Source organism: Rhododendron vialii, chromosome 1a (genome assembly GCF_030253575.1).
Source record: "Rhododendron vialii isolate Sample 1 chromosome 1a, ASM3025357v1".
NCBI lineage: Eukaryota > Viridiplantae > Streptophyta > Magnoliopsida > Ericales > Ericaceae > Rhododendron > Rhododendron vialii.
Window position 1 is genome coordinate 36,181,417 of NC_080557.1, and position 18,761 is coordinate 36,200,177.

At 39.7% G+C, this 18,761-nt stretch overlaps 2 protein-coding genes and 1 non-coding gene across 3 annotated transcripts in view; all 3 read right to left on the reverse strand.

Annotated features, from left to right (window-relative positions):
* LOC131336179 (uncharacterized) overlaps positions 1–18,761 on the reverse strand; it is a 47,350-nt gene that overhangs the window by 19,134 nt on the left and 9,455 nt on the right. The gene's annotated exons all lie outside the window — the stretch shown is intronic.
* The window catches only part of LOC131336171 (callose synthase 3), a 47,433-nt gene that overhangs the window by 10,804 nt on the left and 17,868 nt on the right, over positions 1–18,761 (reverse strand). Inside the window, exons 19-29 of the mRNA XM_058371908.1 lie at positions 15,409–15,490; positions 15,281–15,330; positions 15,107–15,193; positions 13,157–13,300; positions 12,939–13,033; positions 12,686–12,770; positions 9,580–9,740; positions 9,306–9,429; positions 8,705–8,805; positions 8,492–8,621; positions 37–188 (exon numbers count right to left, since the gene is read on the reverse strand). Of these exons, the coding sequence (XP_058227891.1) occupies positions 37–188; positions 8,492–8,621; positions 8,705–8,805; positions 9,306–9,429; positions 9,580–9,740; positions 12,686–12,770; positions 12,939–13,033; positions 13,157–13,300; positions 15,107–15,193; positions 15,281–15,330; positions 15,409–15,490 (1,211 nt within the window). The remainder of the gene's footprint in view (positions 1–36; positions 189–8,491; positions 8,622–8,704; positions 8,806–9,305; positions 9,430–9,579; positions 9,741–12,685; positions 12,771–12,938; positions 13,034–13,156; positions 13,301–15,106; positions 15,194–15,280; positions 15,331–15,408; positions 15,491–18,761) is intronic.
* Positions 2,255–2,361, reverse strand: LOC131308998 (small nucleolar RNA R71). The gene has a single exon (XR_009194676.1). It is a non-coding gene; the product is annotated as a small nucleolar RNA R71 (small nucleolar RNA).

Here is an 18,761-nt window from a genome sequence, read left to right on the forward strand (position 1 = left end):
CACATGCACAGAAGGAAAACAACTTGGAAAACTTACGAGAAGGAAAGCATATTGCGGACTTTGGGTGCCGGAGGCATTTCCATAAACAATGAATTTGAGAAGAAGGAAATGCGCCTTCGAGCTTCTAGGTTTGATGGTACATCCATAGCAGACTCCTTCACCGTAAGCAATAGATCGAGCCGTTTGATCTACAGAAATGGACCAAAATGAACATGTAATGCATTCTTTTCATTTTTTAATCACTTTTCTATTCTCTATTCTTTCTAGTGTGTGCACATCTCTGTCAGTGGTGTGTGATAGGTGCTGAAAAGCACCCATTTAATCCTTCTAATTTATGCCTTGTTGGTCTGTTTACATTGTTACTTGACGCGATTTAGTGATTTACAGTGTTTGCAGGCCTTGAGACCGATAGGTGCGAAAATGTGTAGTTTAGAAGGTCTTATGGAGGGTTGCCACAAAGATTAATTGGCTAGTATTCAGTGGTGGAAAAAATAAAATAGCAATAGAGATGGGCCCTATAAATGCTCCTACTGTGCACGTGATTGTGGAAGAGCAATTGGTAGCAAAACAATACGATTTATACTTGTATTGGTTGACTCAGTGCATATACAAGGAAAAAAAGTTTGGAAAGGACTACCATAAAAGGGGGAGTTGGATAGGAAAAGAAGTGTTTCTTTTATGAAAATATAATCGGCAGCGGCATTATAAAAGGAAAAAGAGGATTTCGTTATTGTGGATTTCTCGAATAACAAAGAGCAAAAGCTGCGCATAAACGGGACTTTGGCTCTCATGGTCGGCTAAACCCCTCGTCTAGGGGGACGATGAAACTCCAGCTAAGTAACTTCTTTTATGCATAGGTTTTTGGGATTGTTATTCGAATTGATTGTAAGACTAAGAATCCTTTTTCGTTTCAATCGAATGAATTGATTTTAATTCTTTCTATCGATTGAGTATTTGTATTCTAGATTTCAAATACCTAGTATTACAATGGTTTTCACCGATTGTGGTTGGAGTTCTACGATAGATTATGCTCGTAAGACGGATCATACCGTTAGGTGGCCAGATTGTGCTACTAAGAGACGGTCCGTGCTATGGGATAATCTATGCCTTTTAACAACTCAATTATTTCCTTGACGATTATCGTTAGGATTTGCAAGCCCTAGCGATAATCCCTTTTGATTCGAATAAATAGACCTAACCTATGCGTATTGTTGTTACGCGGTCGGAGTGGATTCCAAGCCCTAGATATTTTCCTCCATCGTTTTCGAACTTTTTAATTCATTGTTTTAATTTAATTAGGTTATTCCAAACAAACCAAATCAATCAACTCTTTTCTTTCCGAACTAATCTGCAGACTAATCGAATTTGTCGTAACTTAGCCATACAGACCTCGTTGGAATGATACTCGGTCTTAACCATTATTCTACGGAGTAGTAGTTAATTATTGATTTTTATAAATTTATTTTTGACACGGAACGACGTGGTCAAATTTTGGGGCCGTTGCCGGGGACAGTTTGCACGGTTGCATTAATTCGATTAGTTTTTATTTTAGTTCATTGTTATTTATTTTAATTTTGTTTGTCAGTTTTGGTACTCTAAGCTATAGGTTACAAGGCGGCAAAACAAGCAAAGAGCGCGGTGGGAAAGCAGTGCCGTGATACAAAGCGATTTCGTTGACCCACTGTGAGTTTTGTTCTTTTTGGTGAATTTGCGTCTGTGTCTAGAATACCCCGTTCTTACAATTGAGGGATATTGAACTTGCATGCTTGGTCTTCGGTCTTTGGAACCTGAACTTATTCCTCTTAATCTAGACTTAGAAAGGAGACGTAGGGTTCACAAAAAGACCAATTTAGTCACAATGGCTGATGAGCAAAGGGACTTAGTTGTACCTGACCCCCTCCCTCTCAACTCACACTTTGCCCCCACAGCGTACACTACACCATCATGTGTACGATTACCCGCGATCACAGCTAACAACTATGAGATTAAGCCCGGTACCCTTCAAATGCTCCCTAAGTTTCAAGGGCAATCTCAAGAGGATCCATATCAACACATCACTGAATTTGAAGCCCTCAGTTCCACGCTTTTAATTCAAAATTTTCCGATGGATGCATTGAGATTAATTTTGTTTCAATTCACTTTGATAGGGAACGCCAAACATTGGCTTAGTACTTTGCCAGCTAATTCTATAACATCTTGGGCGCAAATGAGTGCAGCATTCCTTAAGAAATTCTTCCCCATAGGAAAAACACTCAAACTTCGGCAGAAGATCACCACTTTCCAACAAGCTGGGAATGAACAGTTCTATGAGGCTTGGGAGCGATATGAGGATCTCATTCGCAAGTGTCCGCACCATGACATACCTAAGTGGCAATTAGTACAGAGTTTTTATTCCAGGCTACTTCCGCAGCATCGAGTGATGGTTGATGCCTCATGTGGAGGCTCTGTGATGGTTAAGAGTGAAGATGTTGCCTGGCAGTTGTTCGAAACTATGAGCGACGGGTCTCTGCAAAATATTTCTTTGGAGAGGAGAGGTAAGTCAATCACTGCTGGTTCTGATAAGCCTCGAGGTATGTGCGAGATTAAACCATCTCATGACCTCCATTCTAAAGTAGAAATATTGACTGAAAAGGTTGAAAAGCTTCTTTGCATGGGACCGGCCACCTCACAGCCTCTACCTTATCAGGAGGCATGTTCTTTATGTGCTAACCTGGCTCATTTCATCGCTGATTGTCCTGCAGCTCCACAATTTCCCATTTTTGTGGAGGAGCAAGTTAATGCAGCACAAGGGTACTCTAATGCACAGGGTTTCTCTCAACCTGGTAATGATCCGTATTCTAGTACTTACAATGCGGGTTAGGCCAAACATTCTAATTTCTTGTGGAAGACGGAACAACAGGGCAACAGTTTTGCCCAACAGCCTAGGCCATTTAACACTCAGTTTAACCCTACGGCCTATCGCTCACAGAACCAACAGCAAGCACCTCCCCAATCCTCACGGGATCCATCCTTTGAGGAAAAGGTGCTGCAAGCGCTTGACCGTTTAAATGACACCCAACAGCAACCAACACACAGTCTATTGCGAGGTTAGAGACCCAAGTGGGTCAAATAGCCGATGCGCTGAGTCGTAGGGAAGAAGGTAGGTTACCCAGTCAGCCTGTCCAACCCCCTAAAGGACAATTTGTGGTTCATGAAACCGCCCCTGCTCACGCTAAGGTAGTCATGACATTGAGCAATAAGAGAGAGGTCGAAACCCGACCAGAGAAAGAGAAGCCGAAGGAGCATTTGGCTCCCTCCGACCCCAATGACTTTGGGGAGGAGAGTTCACAGTGTAAGGAAGGAACCCTTCTAGTCACACCTACACCACCCACTCTCATGGCAAAGGGCTCTAAGTTGCCACCCTATGTGCCTAAAGCCCCGTTCCCATCATGTTTGAATGCACCATCTCCCTTTCCTAAGAGGAGCATCTATGGAGGATATCATTGAGGTATTCAAGCAAGTGAAAGTTAACATCCCACCCCTAGATGCCATCAAACAAGTCCCAACTTATGCGAAATTTCTAAAGGACCTCTGCACTCAAAAGAGGAAAAGCCGAACCCATGTGTCTAAAAAGGTCCTTCTCACGTAGCAAGTGAGCTCTGTTTTTCAGTCAGTCGCTCCCCTTAAGATGCAAGATCCTGGTACCCCGACTATTGATATAGTCATTGGGAGACATGCCACAGAGCGCGCACTTTTAGACTTAGGGGCGAGTGTCAACTTGATTCCGTACTCGGTGTATGAACAATTGGGGCTTGGGGAGTTGAAGCTCACGTCGGTTACCTTGCAATTAGCTGATAGATCCATTAAGGTGCCACGTGGAGTAGTTGAGGACGTTCTTGTTAAGGTTAATGATTTTTACTTTCCGGTTGATTTATAGTCCTTGACACAAAACCAGTGCAAACCCTCAAAAAATAAACTCCAGTTATTCTTGGTCGTCCCTTCTTGGCGACTGCTAATGCAAATATTCATGTGAGGAGTGGAGAGATGGAGGTGACTTTTGGGAACATGACCCTTAAACTAAATGTATACAAGGCCACGAGACCTCCTCCAGTGGAGGAAGACCGCTTCTCAGTCGATGTCATGGAGGACTTAGTGGAAGAGGCATTGCCTAATATTTTGACTGATGACCCGCTGGCCGCTTGTTTGGCTCATTTTGACTTTGAGAATTTTGATATTGATCAGTCCATCAAGGAGGTTAACACTTCACTTGGTTCCACACACATAATGGTCACCCCTCCTCAAGAAATCGAAATTGAGCCTGGACCCATTCTTCTGAGTGAACCGCCCACTCCTTCTGTAGGGTCCCCATTAGAGCATGGGTTACAGCATGTGCCGCCTGAATCTATGGCTCCATGTGTTAATTGAGTAAAGGCTATCACGATAGATTGCGGACATACAGAGTGTATTCAAAGTTGGGGGGTAGGTGGTTCTTGCACAAATATTTATTGTTCAGAGGGAGAGATGGAGGGCAATGTGTCTTGTCCGGTCTTAACTTTTAGGGTGAGTTTCAAAACTTTGCCATTTAAGCACAATTTTCCTTGGTACGATGATTTTATTCGTATGGTGACTAGAGGGACAATTCTGACTCGATTATGTTATCAACTATCTTTCATTTTTCTAGACGGGTCGGATGATATCTTTTGGAATGATCCATCTCGATTAAATTTTAAGAGGAGAATGTTTTTAGACCGTTGAGTGTCAGGTGGATCGTGACAAGTCTAGGAGACTATAAATCCTTAGAGGATGAGATACCTCCAGTGTTTGCCGTGCTCGAACGGCTTCTAACGGTCTGGTATAGCCACCTTGTCAAAGATATGTATGTAGTACTTAGGAGGTTGGGTCTGGCGGCAGACGCGTAGTTAGCAGCGAGAAATCTGTCTGAACTATCCGACTTTAGTGTCCAGCTTGGCGGAGATTGCTTCATAAGCCGAGTGGTGGGTAAGGAATCAGGCAGCCTCAAAGGGAGTGACAGTCTATTAGATGATGGCATCGCTTCTCAAGATATCGTTAAATCCTACACATATTGCTCTTCCAACAAGTAGGGAACCACAGTCTTTGGCAAGGGAAAAAAGTAGTACCCGTGTCTTTCGCGTGAAGAAAGCGGTGGATTTTAATTTTTGTTAATGTTTTTTATTTTATTTTTATTTTCTCTTGTTAAGCATTTTTTTTCCCCGTCATTTTTGTCCTTTTCTGTACTAAATTTGCCATATAGAATTTTGTTTTTGGGTGCAGGAGCATGCAACAAAGTGTCCTAGTTAGATTGCGCGCAACACACCTGGTCCGGACAAGAAAATAGGTGGTCTGGGCGAATATTTCAGTATGTCCAATTTGTCACGCCGTCAAGGTTGGTCCGGACCAGACAATCCGTGGTCTAGGCGAGAATATCAGGAGGTTCAAATTTTGCACATCCACAACGGTGGCCCAGACAAGCCCACACATGGTCCGGACTAGGAGAAATTTATTTGTGCAGTAAGTTAGGGGGAGTTCCACTTTCTCCCACATCTTTTTAGTTTGCGTGTCTCCATGCCTGAGGTGATTTCTTTCCTCTCTTTTCCGCTCTTGTCTTACCTTTTTCGTGTGCTTATTTTTAATGAGGACATTAAACAGTTTTAAGTTGGGGGGAGTGAACCCTTTGGTGCTTGTTTATGTTTAGAGTCTTTAAAATCCAAAAAAAATTTGAAAATTTTGAAAAGTTCAAAAATAGTTGGATCTTTCTTGCATGGAACTTGGAATTTGCGAGAGACTTGTTGGTTGCTTGAGTTGATGCATGTTGGCATTGTTTGGGTATTTTGTGGACTATTAGTTCTCTATGCTATCTTGTTAATGCATGTAGCTATGGCATTTGGATCTCTACAGTCTATTTAGACTTAGTTTGCTTGTGAGTGTCGTTTGAATGTTCTTGATGGCTAGATTAGTGGAGTCTTATGCCCTAGTGAGCTTTTGAGCCTTATCTTTTATTGGAGTGGTGTCACGTAACTTCTTAGTTTGTCAACGGAAAGAATATACTTGTTGATGGTCTCATTATTCTTGATTGCTGAGTGTTGGAACTTGAATGCATGATAATATCTCTTGGTTTTGGTTTGCCACATGGATGTTACACCCTGGGAGAGGATTTTAGGCATTTTCTTGATACTTGGGCCGGTTCGTTCCTTTGTTTTCACATTTACTCCTTGCAAGCCACTTTGAGCCTTTTGTACTTAACCTTTTCTTGGTTAGCTCCACCTTCCATATTGTGTTTGGAGAAAGGCAAAAATATGAAGGTGAAATTTTTGGGTAGATTGTGAAATTTTGTGCTTGAATTGGTAGCGTCCCTAAAAAAAAAAAAAAAAAAAAAAGAAGAAGAAAAGGAAGAAAGGGGTTCCAATATATTTGAAAAGAAGGAATCGTGGTTTATGGTTGAAAAATGTTGAAAGGTTAGAAGGAGAGATAAGGTGGAATTGATTTAATGTTAAGGGGCACATATTGCATACTCGCTCCGTTGTTGTCTTGAAATACTTGCCTCTTCTCGAACATTTGAATTTGATTTATCGTAGCCTTGAAACATGACCATTCACCCAACACTACAACCGTAAATGAAGTCCTATTTAATCTTAGGGGTGTTAGGAAGTGGATTGATGAATGTGAGTAAGTTTTAACGCTTGGTGCTCTGTTCATGAGACCGTGTGTCCACTGCATAAAGCGTTCTTTTCGTGTCATAGTGTGCGAAGTGTTTTGCTTTCAATTACATAACTTCCAAACCGCACACTCGAGAGTTCATAATGCACCTTGTTTCGAGCGATTTTATTTGTGAGTGCATGACACTGTAAGAATTGAAGTCGAAGCTCGGCCCGGAGAGAACTTTGAGTGGCATTTCTTCGGTGACTAAGTCCAAGTGTTCACACACGCTAAATTAGGTGTCATGGTTTATATGCATGTCTTGATAGCATTTTGAACTGGTGTTGCCTAATATACTTGGGCAATGACTTTGTGCCTTGGCTTGAGGGACTGATGAGTTACTTACAGGTTGTGGGTTTCGTGTAAGAGGATTCACGGTGTTTTGTGGGTGATCACTGCTGAAAACCCTCACGAGACTTCACGCGTCCTAAGGGGGCCCCCTGGAGGTTTAAAAGAACTATCCATTTTTTTTCCTTTTTGTATTTTCTTTTATTTGCTAAGGGACTAGCAAAGTGTAAGTTAGATGGGGTGATAGGTGCTGAAAAGCACCCATTTAATCCTTCTAATTTATGCCTTGTTGGTCTGTTTACATTGTTACTTTATGAGATTTAGTGTTTTACAATGTTGCAGGCCTTGAGACCGATGGGTAACGTGCAGTTTGGAAGGTCTTACGGAGGGTTGCCGCAAAGATTAATTGGCTAGTATTCGGTGGTGGAAAAAATAAAATAGCAATAGAGATGGGCCCTATAAATGCTCCTACTGTGCACGTGGTTGTGGAAGTGCAATTGGTAGCAAAACAATACGATTTATACTTGTATTGGTTGGCTCAGTGCATATACAAGGAAGGAAGAAATTGGTTTGGAAAGGACTGCCATAAAAGGGGGAGTTGTAATAGGAAAAGAAGTGTTTCTTTTATGGATATATAATCGGCAGCAGCATTATAAAAGGAAAAAGAGGGTTTCGTTATTGTGGATTTCTCGAATAACAAAGAGAAAAAGCTACGCATAAACGGACTTCGGCTCTCATGGTCGGCTAAACCCCTCGTCTAGGGGGACGATGAAACTCCGAGCTAAGTAACTTCTTTTATGCATAGGTTTTTGGGTTTGTTATTCGAATTGATTGTAAGACTAAGAATCCTTTTCGTTTCAATTGAATGAATTGATTTTAATTCTTTCTATCGATTGAGTATTTGTATTCTAGATTTCAAATACCTAGTTTTACAATGGTTTTCACCGATTGTGGTTGGAGTTCTGAGATAGATTATGCTCGTAAGACGGATCGTGCCGTTAGGTGGCCAGATTGTGCTACTGAGAGACGGTCCGTGCTATGGGATAGTCTATGCCTTTTAACAACTCAATTATTTCCTTGACGATTATCGTTAGGATTTGCAAGCCCTAGCGATAATCCCTTTTGATTCGAATAAATAAACCTAACCTATGCATATTGTTGTTACAAGGTCGGAGTGGATTCCAAACCCTAGATATTTTCCTCCATCGTTTTCAAACTTTTTAATTCATTGTTTTAATTTAATTAGGTTATTCCAACAAACCAAATCAATCAACTCTTTTCTTTCCAAACTAATCTGCAAACTAATCGAATTTGTCGTAACTTAGTCATTCAGTCCCCGTTGGAACGATACTCGATCTTAACTATTATTCTATGGAGTTGTAGTTAATTCTTGATTTTTATAAATTTATTTTTGACACGGAACGACGCAGCCAGTGTGTGTGTGCGTGTGTGTTTTTTGCAAAATATGATTCTGCAAGATAAAAAATATCATGGTAAATTCACCAATCACCTTCTCTTTCCAACGTTCTGTTTCTTGAACTGGAAACGTTATTGCTTCAGGAGATGCGAATAACTGATATTGTTGATCAAGTGGGGTCATCCCCTCATATCCCGATCCACCATAAACAGAGTCTACCAAGCTATTGCAGAAAAATGTGAAAACAATCACAATGTCATCTAGACATAGCATAAATCAATGACTAAACACCTCAAAATGCTTCACCTGGATATGTGATCTTCCATCATTATGTCTCTCGACACAACCTCAAGCATGTCTTGAAAAAGGATCACAACTTGATCCCTGTCTGTCTGCTTATTCTCTAACTGCAGAAAAGAAACTCCGTCAGCGAGAGCACTTTATAAATTCAATCTATTGGTAAGTTAAGGTCATGTTTGTTTGACCGATGTTAGCATCAGGTTGGACTATATATCCAAGAGACAATGATCATGTTCGTTTTGGGTTTTGAGGAAGTTTTTTGGGGTAATGAGTGGAGAGAGATAGATAGAGAAATGAGAGTAGTAATTGGAGAGAATTTATTAGGGACCGTGCAGAGAGAAAAGTTTGGGTCTAAGAGACCCAAAACAAACATGGCCTATATATCCAGCACTTGGTCAAAAAACCCACGGTCCAGATCAAACACCCATCGGATTTTATATCGCACACAAGACAGGATCTATGATACCATGGGAGCTGCAGCGTTATTAAACCCCTCGCGATTAGACCCAAGGGATTACATATCCCTTCACTTTAGTCCCACCAAAAGAATTGGCCCTAAAAGAACAACAATCAGTATGTGGTACAACGAAGGATTGAAAGGATGTACCAAGTACTTGATTAGCTTGACAAACTGGTCATAGAGGATAGGAAGAGCACTCATTTTGTATTCTCTAAGTAGATCCCCTGCATCTACATGTTTGTCAACCTCCGAAAATATACAACCTATAACCCTGGAAATACGATTTAGAGCAATAAATCAAACCACATCAAAGAATAATTGGCAGCCTGAATTAAAGAATAGAGACACAACAAGAGATCAATATTTTTTTTTGATCGGCAACGGGAGATCAATATTAAACTACCTGCATAACAAAACTTACTCTTTTTCACGATTACCCTGTACCAATACCCTGATAATGTTTCGAAAAGAAGCGTAGCACTCACGAACAGCACAAGACATATAGTTATCATTCTCAATCCTCTTTTTCAGCTCTCGATCCTTGCCATTGCTGTCCTTAGCCATGTCCAATGCTATTGGGATCTAGCCAGTCAGATGTAGAATAGATAGGTAAATGTGGACTATAGTAGGTATTCAATCAGCATAAATTCAATCATTTAGGCTTGAAACAAAAACCTAGTTACAGTTCGGCAACATTCCACAACTATTACTAACATGCTTCCATAGATTACCAGTATGATTAGATACAAGCCAAACTGTAGTTCCAGAGCCACATGTTTTAGCAAAAACATAATTAAATTCCTTAAACATGAACGATGCCACCGTTATCATGGTAAGTGGAAGCAGAAGTAAAAGAGGTGCTAATGTGAAATATATTGTTTAAAATACATTTCAGGGGGAAAATAGACTGTTTTCCCATTTCGGTTAGAATAAAGATTTTTCATATACCTTTCAGGTGAAATATGTGAGTAATGAAGGATGTCACCAAAATAATGGACCGCAATTTGTATATTACCTAACATGGTATCAACCCAAAGTGGTGGAGGTCTTGGTTTCAAGTCTCTTCGTTTACAACTGTTTCTCGTTGCATCCAAGAAACAAGGATGTTTGCATACAAGGATGTTTGCATCTTCCTCATGAGGGAAGATGTTGAATAGCCTGATATACATCCTTAAGCGTATTTCCTTACAGCTTAGCTTTTAAGGTAACTGGTGATGTAGCATGGTATCATATTCTATGAAGTCTGCTTCATTTCCAGTTATGATTATGATCTATTCCACATTTATCATGGGAAACTATGAAACAAGAGGAAATCCTTATACCAACAATTAAGTACGCTATTATTGGATCAGAAGGGTTACAACTTACTACCCATGTAAAGCAGAGTTCACAAAAAGAACATAAGATTGTATGGTGAAACTTAAGCTGCCAATAAAATCCAAAAATGACTGTAACAAAAGTATTTATTTCAAGTTACCATCAACTTTAAAAGCATGGTGCTCTAAGAAGCACAAATAGATTCAACTACGCGTCGAAGGCACCAAATGTAGAGGCTTGTCGGACAGTCCCGACATGTACAAAACATTTGTCTTATTGTTTGTACTTTTTAGAAATGGACATGCTTTGAACAATAGGGGAACAGATGTGTCCATCAATTAGACACACAAGACATGACATTAAAAAAAAAAAAAGAGGAAGGGAGAACTTGGAAACCAACGTATATTTTACCTATTTATCCTTTCTCATTTTGATTTTTTTTTTTAATTTATCCACTTGTAATCAACGTTTATCAACAAAAATCCAATTCTTTTACGAAGAAGTCCTAAATAGATATTTTCTCGTTTTGTTCATACTTACTTTTCCAGTATGTAATCCATTAAATTATTTCTTATTATTTTGGTATGATTAACTTCATCTCTTCCTACCCTGTTATATCTTGATTTTTAAGACGCCTCTCAATGTGTTGTCACATCCATGTCCAATGGCCCTATCTGTGTTTCTTCAATTCTTCATGATATATCCATAAGATCATCATGTTTACAAGATACTTTTGATACTTGTAAATCATATCCTCCAATACAGAAGGAAAGCCGACTCCAGCATCAAAGAAGCTGACCATCTGCACCAAATGATCTTTGAAGAACTAGTTAACAAGACGAGTTGACAAACAGCTAGCAATCAATATTCGCTTCAAGTATTTTTCCCTGTATTTGCAAACCAATGCATCGACCTAATCGCATTATGAAGATTTCTCAAATCCTACGTGATCAAAGGCCAGTCTCAAACAAAAATTTGCAGCTTTTCTCTATGATTGCTCCATGAGCTAGCACGGCGGATCCTATGTCTTGAATTAATACACAAGTGTTCCTCCTGAGAAATGCCCTTCACACAGTAATTTTGCACCGAGATGTATCTATCCCCCATCACCCATTAACAGTGCTTATGTGCCCCTGAAATTGGCTGGCTGCATTAGCCATCGTTGTTGTCATATCATTGCTCTGCTAAAGACGAGGGATACATCATACACAGAGACATCATATTAAATGACTAAAACAAGAGTTAAAGCTGTGATCCTTGCATTAGGCAGATATCTTTTGTCTTGGCTTTAATGATAACCTGTAATCACTTGTTGAGCAAGTAAGCCTGAGTTCGTACTCAGGTAGAATACATCAACTTGTTCCACCAGCTGACGGAATTCAAAGCCATGTGCTCTATTAAATCCAAATAAATTATCTCCTTTTCAACATCAGACCACCTCAACTCATAACTATCTTAGCCTACCCATTTCCCTTTTGGTCCCTTCAACCTGAATCAAATCGCGCAAGATCACCACCGCAATACATGGTCTAATCATTCTATGTCAATTGTCCTTTTGTCGTTTCGATGATCAATTGGCAACACTCCCAACTTCTTACACATATATGCATTTATCTTAGAGCTCTCATTGTACTCTCAGTTAAAATCAGTTGCATATAAGTTGTATCATGAAAATAAAAAAATAAAAATAAAAAGAATCCACCTTTTCTTGATCATGCCTTCCTCTAATAGCACTGTCGTCTTGACCATCTATGCTTAATATGGAAATCACAACCTTTTATTTGAATTATATTCACTAGTTAGTAGTTACGTACCTAATGTGATATTAGATCCCAAAAACCTTCTGTTTAGTATACCTTACTGACTTCATAGCTTTGAGTCAGCTAATATAGAATTTTCAAATTTTGAATATTACTTTTGGTCGACACCCCTCTGGCCCACTTCCCCAATGAGGCACAAGGACCTCCTTCCAGATAAAAATGTTTTGCTCTTTTTTATGATGCTATTTTAATTCCTCAATCATCTGTTCTCGAAAAGTATCGCATCCTTACCTTTTTGAACTTCTACTAACTATTTCGTCGAGATCTATTTTACCGTGCTCTTTCTTCTCCGTATCCTAAACATAATATAGATGTTCCTAGTTTTCCTGTTTTTTTACATACTTAGTCGATTCCAAACAGTTTTAGCAAAATTTGAACCACAAAACAAACCTTGCTGGCAAGCAAAAATGGAGGCCATTGTATGAGGTTCAATTCACGGTCAGCCCAATACGGAACAAGCAGTAGGTCCATTTCCCTGAAATAACACCAAATTTACATTCTCAAGAATGAAAGGATAAGATCGGGATACACGAAAATTATCTGAATAGCCAACAATATGATAGAACAAAAAAAAAAAAAAGAGGAAAGAGTCAAACAAAAACAAAAAGAACTATAGATTCCAAAGTCACACATTCAGGATTACCTGTTACTTATAAGATCCTCCTCTCTGAAACTGCTGATTATTGTGTTCCACAACTGAGCGAATCTTGCTGGTTCTTTTTCTTTTTTAGAAGGGTTCTAAAAAAGTACGAAGATGAATCAAATTAAAGTAAAGAACTCTCCATCTTTTCTTGAAAATATCGGAACAAAGATCAAAATGAAAGCAGCCGAGCATTTCTAAGAAGTTGCAAAGTGAATAACCTCAGCAAAGTTCCGCGAGAAAGATAAAGAGGCCTTCAGTCCTTTCTTTTTTGCTGGCTCGCTCTTTTCCTCTGGAATTAAGCAAGCATTAAATGCACCAGGCAGTGACTCAAATCTGGACCTTAGCATTCCTAGAGTTCGGATCTGGCAACAATAGAGGTTAGGGTAAACAGTGGCACAAATGGAGGCATTGAAGATATAATAAGATAAATGTAAAGAAGCCCAAGCCAACACAAAAGTTGAAATATGCAACGACCAATCAAGATACTCAAAACACCCAACACTAAATCACTGCTTAAGAAATCCATCAACAAAGCATGCGCCAGAATGTTGACACATGGCATGAAGGTATCAATATATGACACAGCACATTCCAAATATACAACATATTCTTCTGGGTTATTTAATCTTCTGATATGCACACTCCCATCCACAACCACACATATATAGTTGTATTAGTCTAAAATTTTAGACAAAAGCACCAAGACAATGTGAACTTTAAAAGCATGCATGTCGTGCAATACAGGTCATAGTCATCCTTACGCATTCAAATAATGAAAGAAGTTTCCACTTTCAAATGTATAGCTTTGACTTATATTTTGTGGCACCTCTTCTGACAAAACTGGTCTACCTTACAAACAGCCCCCTCAATACCGTGCCACTGAAAAGCCCCAATGCCATTATGCCACTCTAACAACAATCCGGACACAACCTCCCAGCAAAAATAGATAACATTACCAACACAGCATGAGATGGGGTATCGTGCACAGTGGTGATAGGAGGGACTAAGGCGGGCTGCCAGGGCAGTTGAGAGCAAGCAAGGAGAGATGGCGGACAGTAGGTGCATCTGGAAGAATTATGACTTAAGAGAGGGGGGGATGATCTGGACGGCAGGGAGGGGGAAGAGAGTAGAAATACTAGGGATCTGGAAATTTTGTATAAAATGTATCAGTGTCTACATCAAGATGATGCTGAATGTATTTTTGTCTTCAAAATATAGCAAGCTATTTTTGCCCTTTATATAGTAAGGGTACTTAGCCTACACGTAAAACAAGGGAAAAACAGGAATCAGAAATCTAGTCTGACCTCATCAAATTCTGTTCACCTCATTAGCATTCGACTATAGGGGGAATCTTAAAAGGAAAAGTAAAGCTAACGAGAGGTCAATCTTCATAATACAAATTGGGGAGGTACCGGTATAGGTGCGAAGGCGAAAAAATTGCCGAACACAGTTTCTAACACAGCTGGAGTTTATGATATACCAAAGGGGTGAAATAAGATGTATCTCAAATTAAAACTCCAAGAAGTAAGAAGTTAACTGATTCCTTTCACAAAAGTTGCCAATTTTTCCCTTCATGTTTCTTTCTATTTTAATCAAAATGGAAAGACATCGAAGGAATTAGTCATAGAGACATAACAAAGAAGCTTGAGATTGGATATCGGCAAAAAAGTAGCTCTCAAGCCTACTTCATCAACTACCCATCTTTTCATAACTTTACAAGCTCTCAAGCCTGGGAAATGAGTTAACAAAACAGTAACCCTTTAATGAAGAATACGAAACAAAACAAAACCTAAAAGTTTCTAAAATAATATAACATGACCCGAAAAATTCACGCTGTTCTGTAGAAACTTCCGGAGTCAATGAACGGAGAAAGTTTGCTCAAAAAAGCTGGGTGGCAATAACTGGATCATGAAGGCTTAATTGGCATAGAGCCTAGTTTACTATGCATTAGGTTGGCACGCAGACCACCTCTTACTTCAGCAAGAAGTTACAGCCATCTTCTATGTCACCTAGTTCTTACCAGTTTTTGGTTGTCATTAACACATATCGTCGGAACATTAACATAATAACAGAAGGATTTTTTTTCCCAACAATTAGCAAAATAAAGCATTAGAAGTGGTAGCATAAAGTACAGAAGCTATAGAGTGAAGAAATGAAGTTCCACTGACCTCTCCAAGTCGACGGAATGCACCATAGATACCTCCGAATATTGTGGAAAATATAGCATACCAGATTTGGACATCCATAAAATACACCTAGAAATTCTCTGTGCATTAGAACTTTGGACTAGAGTAGCCAGACAGGAAGCAAAAAGAAAGGATAAGCGATCAGACAAGTCATACAAGAATAATAGGAGCCCAGAGTGCAATCACAACACCAATATTGTTCTTTGCTGCAAAGCAGTAAACAAGACGAACAGATCAATTTATGAAATAACAAATACAGAAGTTTGTGCAATTTATTCATGTACCTCGAGGAAAGAATTCATGCCACTGATAATTTGTTATGTGAACACTCATGATAGCTTTTGTTGGATTCACTAAAGGCCTTATCTGCAGCAGAGAAATATTATAACACTTGTAATAAAATTCAAGATAATTTTAAATTAAAGAACCAAATGATCACAACAATCCTTTTCCAAATATCGCTAATGGTTACTAAAAATTCCTCACATACAGATCAGAGAAACGACAAGAAAAATATTAGAGAAAAAAGAAGAGAGAAGATGAAGGGTAAATCAGTTAGTGGTTACTAAAAAGTTGGGAAAGCTAAGAACTTAAGAGAATCATGAATGTTGTTGACTGTATTTAATGTATTGAATGTAATTAGGAAGTTACTCAATTTGGTAGAATCAATTAGGGATTTGATTAGGTAGGAATCAATTAGGGATCAGTACCTAATCAATTAGGGATCAGTTCGGGATTTGATTTTATTTTATTTTCTTTCCTTATTTTACCTTGTATTCCGTCTATATATTGTACCTCATTGTGAGAAGAATAAATATCAATCAAAGTATTTCGACATGGTATCAGAGCAGGTTCCAAGAACCTAATTTCTTCTTTCTCTTCTTTTCTTGGTCTCTCGACCAAGTATCGTCTTTATCTTCTTCTTTTTTCAGAGCCAGGGAGCCTGTCTTTATTCTCTCTCGAACGATCTCTGTTTCTCAGAACTATCTGAGAAATTCATCTTGTCCGACGAAGTACTCTCAGTTCTCAGCAATACTGAGACTGCCTTCTCCGGCCTTCTACAGACTCTGCCGCCCACTCAGTCGGACTTCGGCAACCTTGCTTGAACCCCAGTCAGCAACATCAGACCCTCATCTAAACCATATCAATTCCGGCTATCTCTGTTGCATCCCCACCAGATCTGGTAATATTTGGTTTATTCCTATTTTTTGGTTTGCTCTCGTATTATGGGTGATAAGGATAAGAAAACCGAAACATCTGGCTCTAAGGACACTGTTGGGGATCAATTTCATCGTCGTTCTCTCACCTCAATTAAATTAAATGGGGCCAATTATTTGCCATGGTCACGTGCTGTGACTGTTTCTTTGCGAGCAAGTGGTGAGACTTCCTATATCACTGATGCCCCATCTGAAGATTCTGTTTGGATTCAAAATGATTCATATATTATGACTTTGCTTTGGAATAGTCTTGAACCTGATATTTTTAACAATGTTGCATGCCTTGACACATCCAAAGAAGTATGGGATACTTTACATGAGTTATATTCATCCGAACAGAATCTCTCTCGTATTTATCAGATTTATCAGAATATTCTCTTTCCAACAAGGAGATCGATAGGTTGATGAGTACTTTTCCACCTTAAAAGGGATGTGGGATGAGTTAAATGTTTATCAACCTTTAACCACAGATTTAAAGGTTCAGCAGAAATACAGAGATGAATTTCGAGTTACCAAATTCTTGTCCGGGCTGAATACAGAACTTGCTCCTCTCAGTCCCCAAATTCTTTCCAGCAAGGAAGTTCCTACTGTTGGTGAGGCTTTTGCTCGTGTTCGAAGGGCTGCTCCTCAGTCTTTTGTTTTAGAGCATCCAACTCCATCTGCTCTAGCTGCTCCTGCTACTGGTCTTATTCCATCTTCTGGGAATTTTAGCCACTCTAATCCTCCCCACAGTCGTAGTGGTTCTTATGAACGTGGTGGTCGACGTGGCGGCCGTGGGGGCGTGGTGGTCGTGGCACCAAGAAGTGTACACATTGCAATGCAACCAATCTCACTGTTGAGTTCTGTTGGAAGCTTCATGGCAAGCCAGCTTGGGCTAATCAGGCTACATTTGAGGGGGAGCCATCTGGGTTGGCTCCTCCAGATCAGATTACTATCTCTAGGTCTGAGTATGATTCCATGTTTCACAAGGCTAATGCATCTTCGACTTCCATTGCGACTCATGTCTCATTAGGTAATACTTGCCTCCACTCATCTTCTCGTACTGGCAGTGCTCCATGGATTCTCGATTCTGGCGCATCTGATCATATGACAGGTGATTTGTCTCTTCTTATTGATGTCGTTACACCTTCCGTTCCTTCTTATGTTACTATTGCGGATGGTACTAAAATTCATGTACATGGCTTTGGTACTTATCGTGCCTCTGGCCTTATTTTTACTTTTGTCTTATACTTACCACAATTTCCTTTTAATCTACTTTCCATTCATAAACTTTCTCAAACTCACAATTGTTCTGTACTCTTCTATCCCTCTCATTGTGAATTTCAGGATCTCAAGACGCAGAGGATGATTGGTGGGGGGCATGAGAAGAATGGTCTGTACTACCTTCAGCCGTCTAATCCTTCCAAGTTATCTGCCTTCCACTCCATTACCACACCTTACCAGTGGCATTGTCGCCTTGGACACCCATCTTCTGCCAATCTTCGCAAGATAGTCCCTAATTTACCTAGTTTTTCTCCTTTTAATTGTGACACTTGTGAACTCAATAAACATCGTAGGGTTTCTTTTCCTTTACGAGTTGAGTCACCTAGTTTAGAACCGTTTGCTTTAGTTCATTCGGATATTTGGGGACCATCTCGTACCACAAGTTTATGTGGTGCTCGCTATTTTGTTACGTTTATTGATGATTTTTCTCGTTTAACTTGGGTATATCTTCTCAAAGATCGGTCTCAATTATTTTCTGTGTTCTCTAATTTTTATGCTGAAATTGTCACTCAATTTAATGCCAAATTACGTATTTTGCGGACTGATAATGCCCAAGAATATATTTCTCATCAATTTACGCATTTTACTGAAACTCATGGCATTATTCATCAAACTACTTGTGTAACCACCCCTCAACGAAATGGGGTTGCTGAGCGGAAAAATGGACCGATTTTAGCAGTTGCCCGAGCTCTTAGGATTCACATGCATGTTCCAAAACATTTTTGGGGGTATGCAGTTCTTACAGCTAATTATCTTATAAATAGAATGCCATCTCGAGCTTTGAACGGCAAAACTCCTTACCAGATTCTCTTTCCTGACAAGGATCTTTTTTCTCTCCCCCCAAAACTTTTTGGTTGTGTTTCATTCGTACATAATTTCTCTCCAGGTCGTGATAAGCTTGATCCTCGTTCTTATAAATGTATATTTCTTGGTTACTCTCGAACACAGAAACGATACAGGTGTTATAGTCCCTTGCTACGTAAGCACTTTGTAAGTGCTGACGTGACATACTTTGAGACTGTCCCATATTATTCCCCAGCAGGTGCACGGTTACAGCCACCCATGTTGGCTGATCTTGGTCTGTCACCTTGTCTTCCCGAGATTGCTCCTCGACCACCCATTACACCGGTCCGTCCTCCCGAGACTGCTTCTCGACC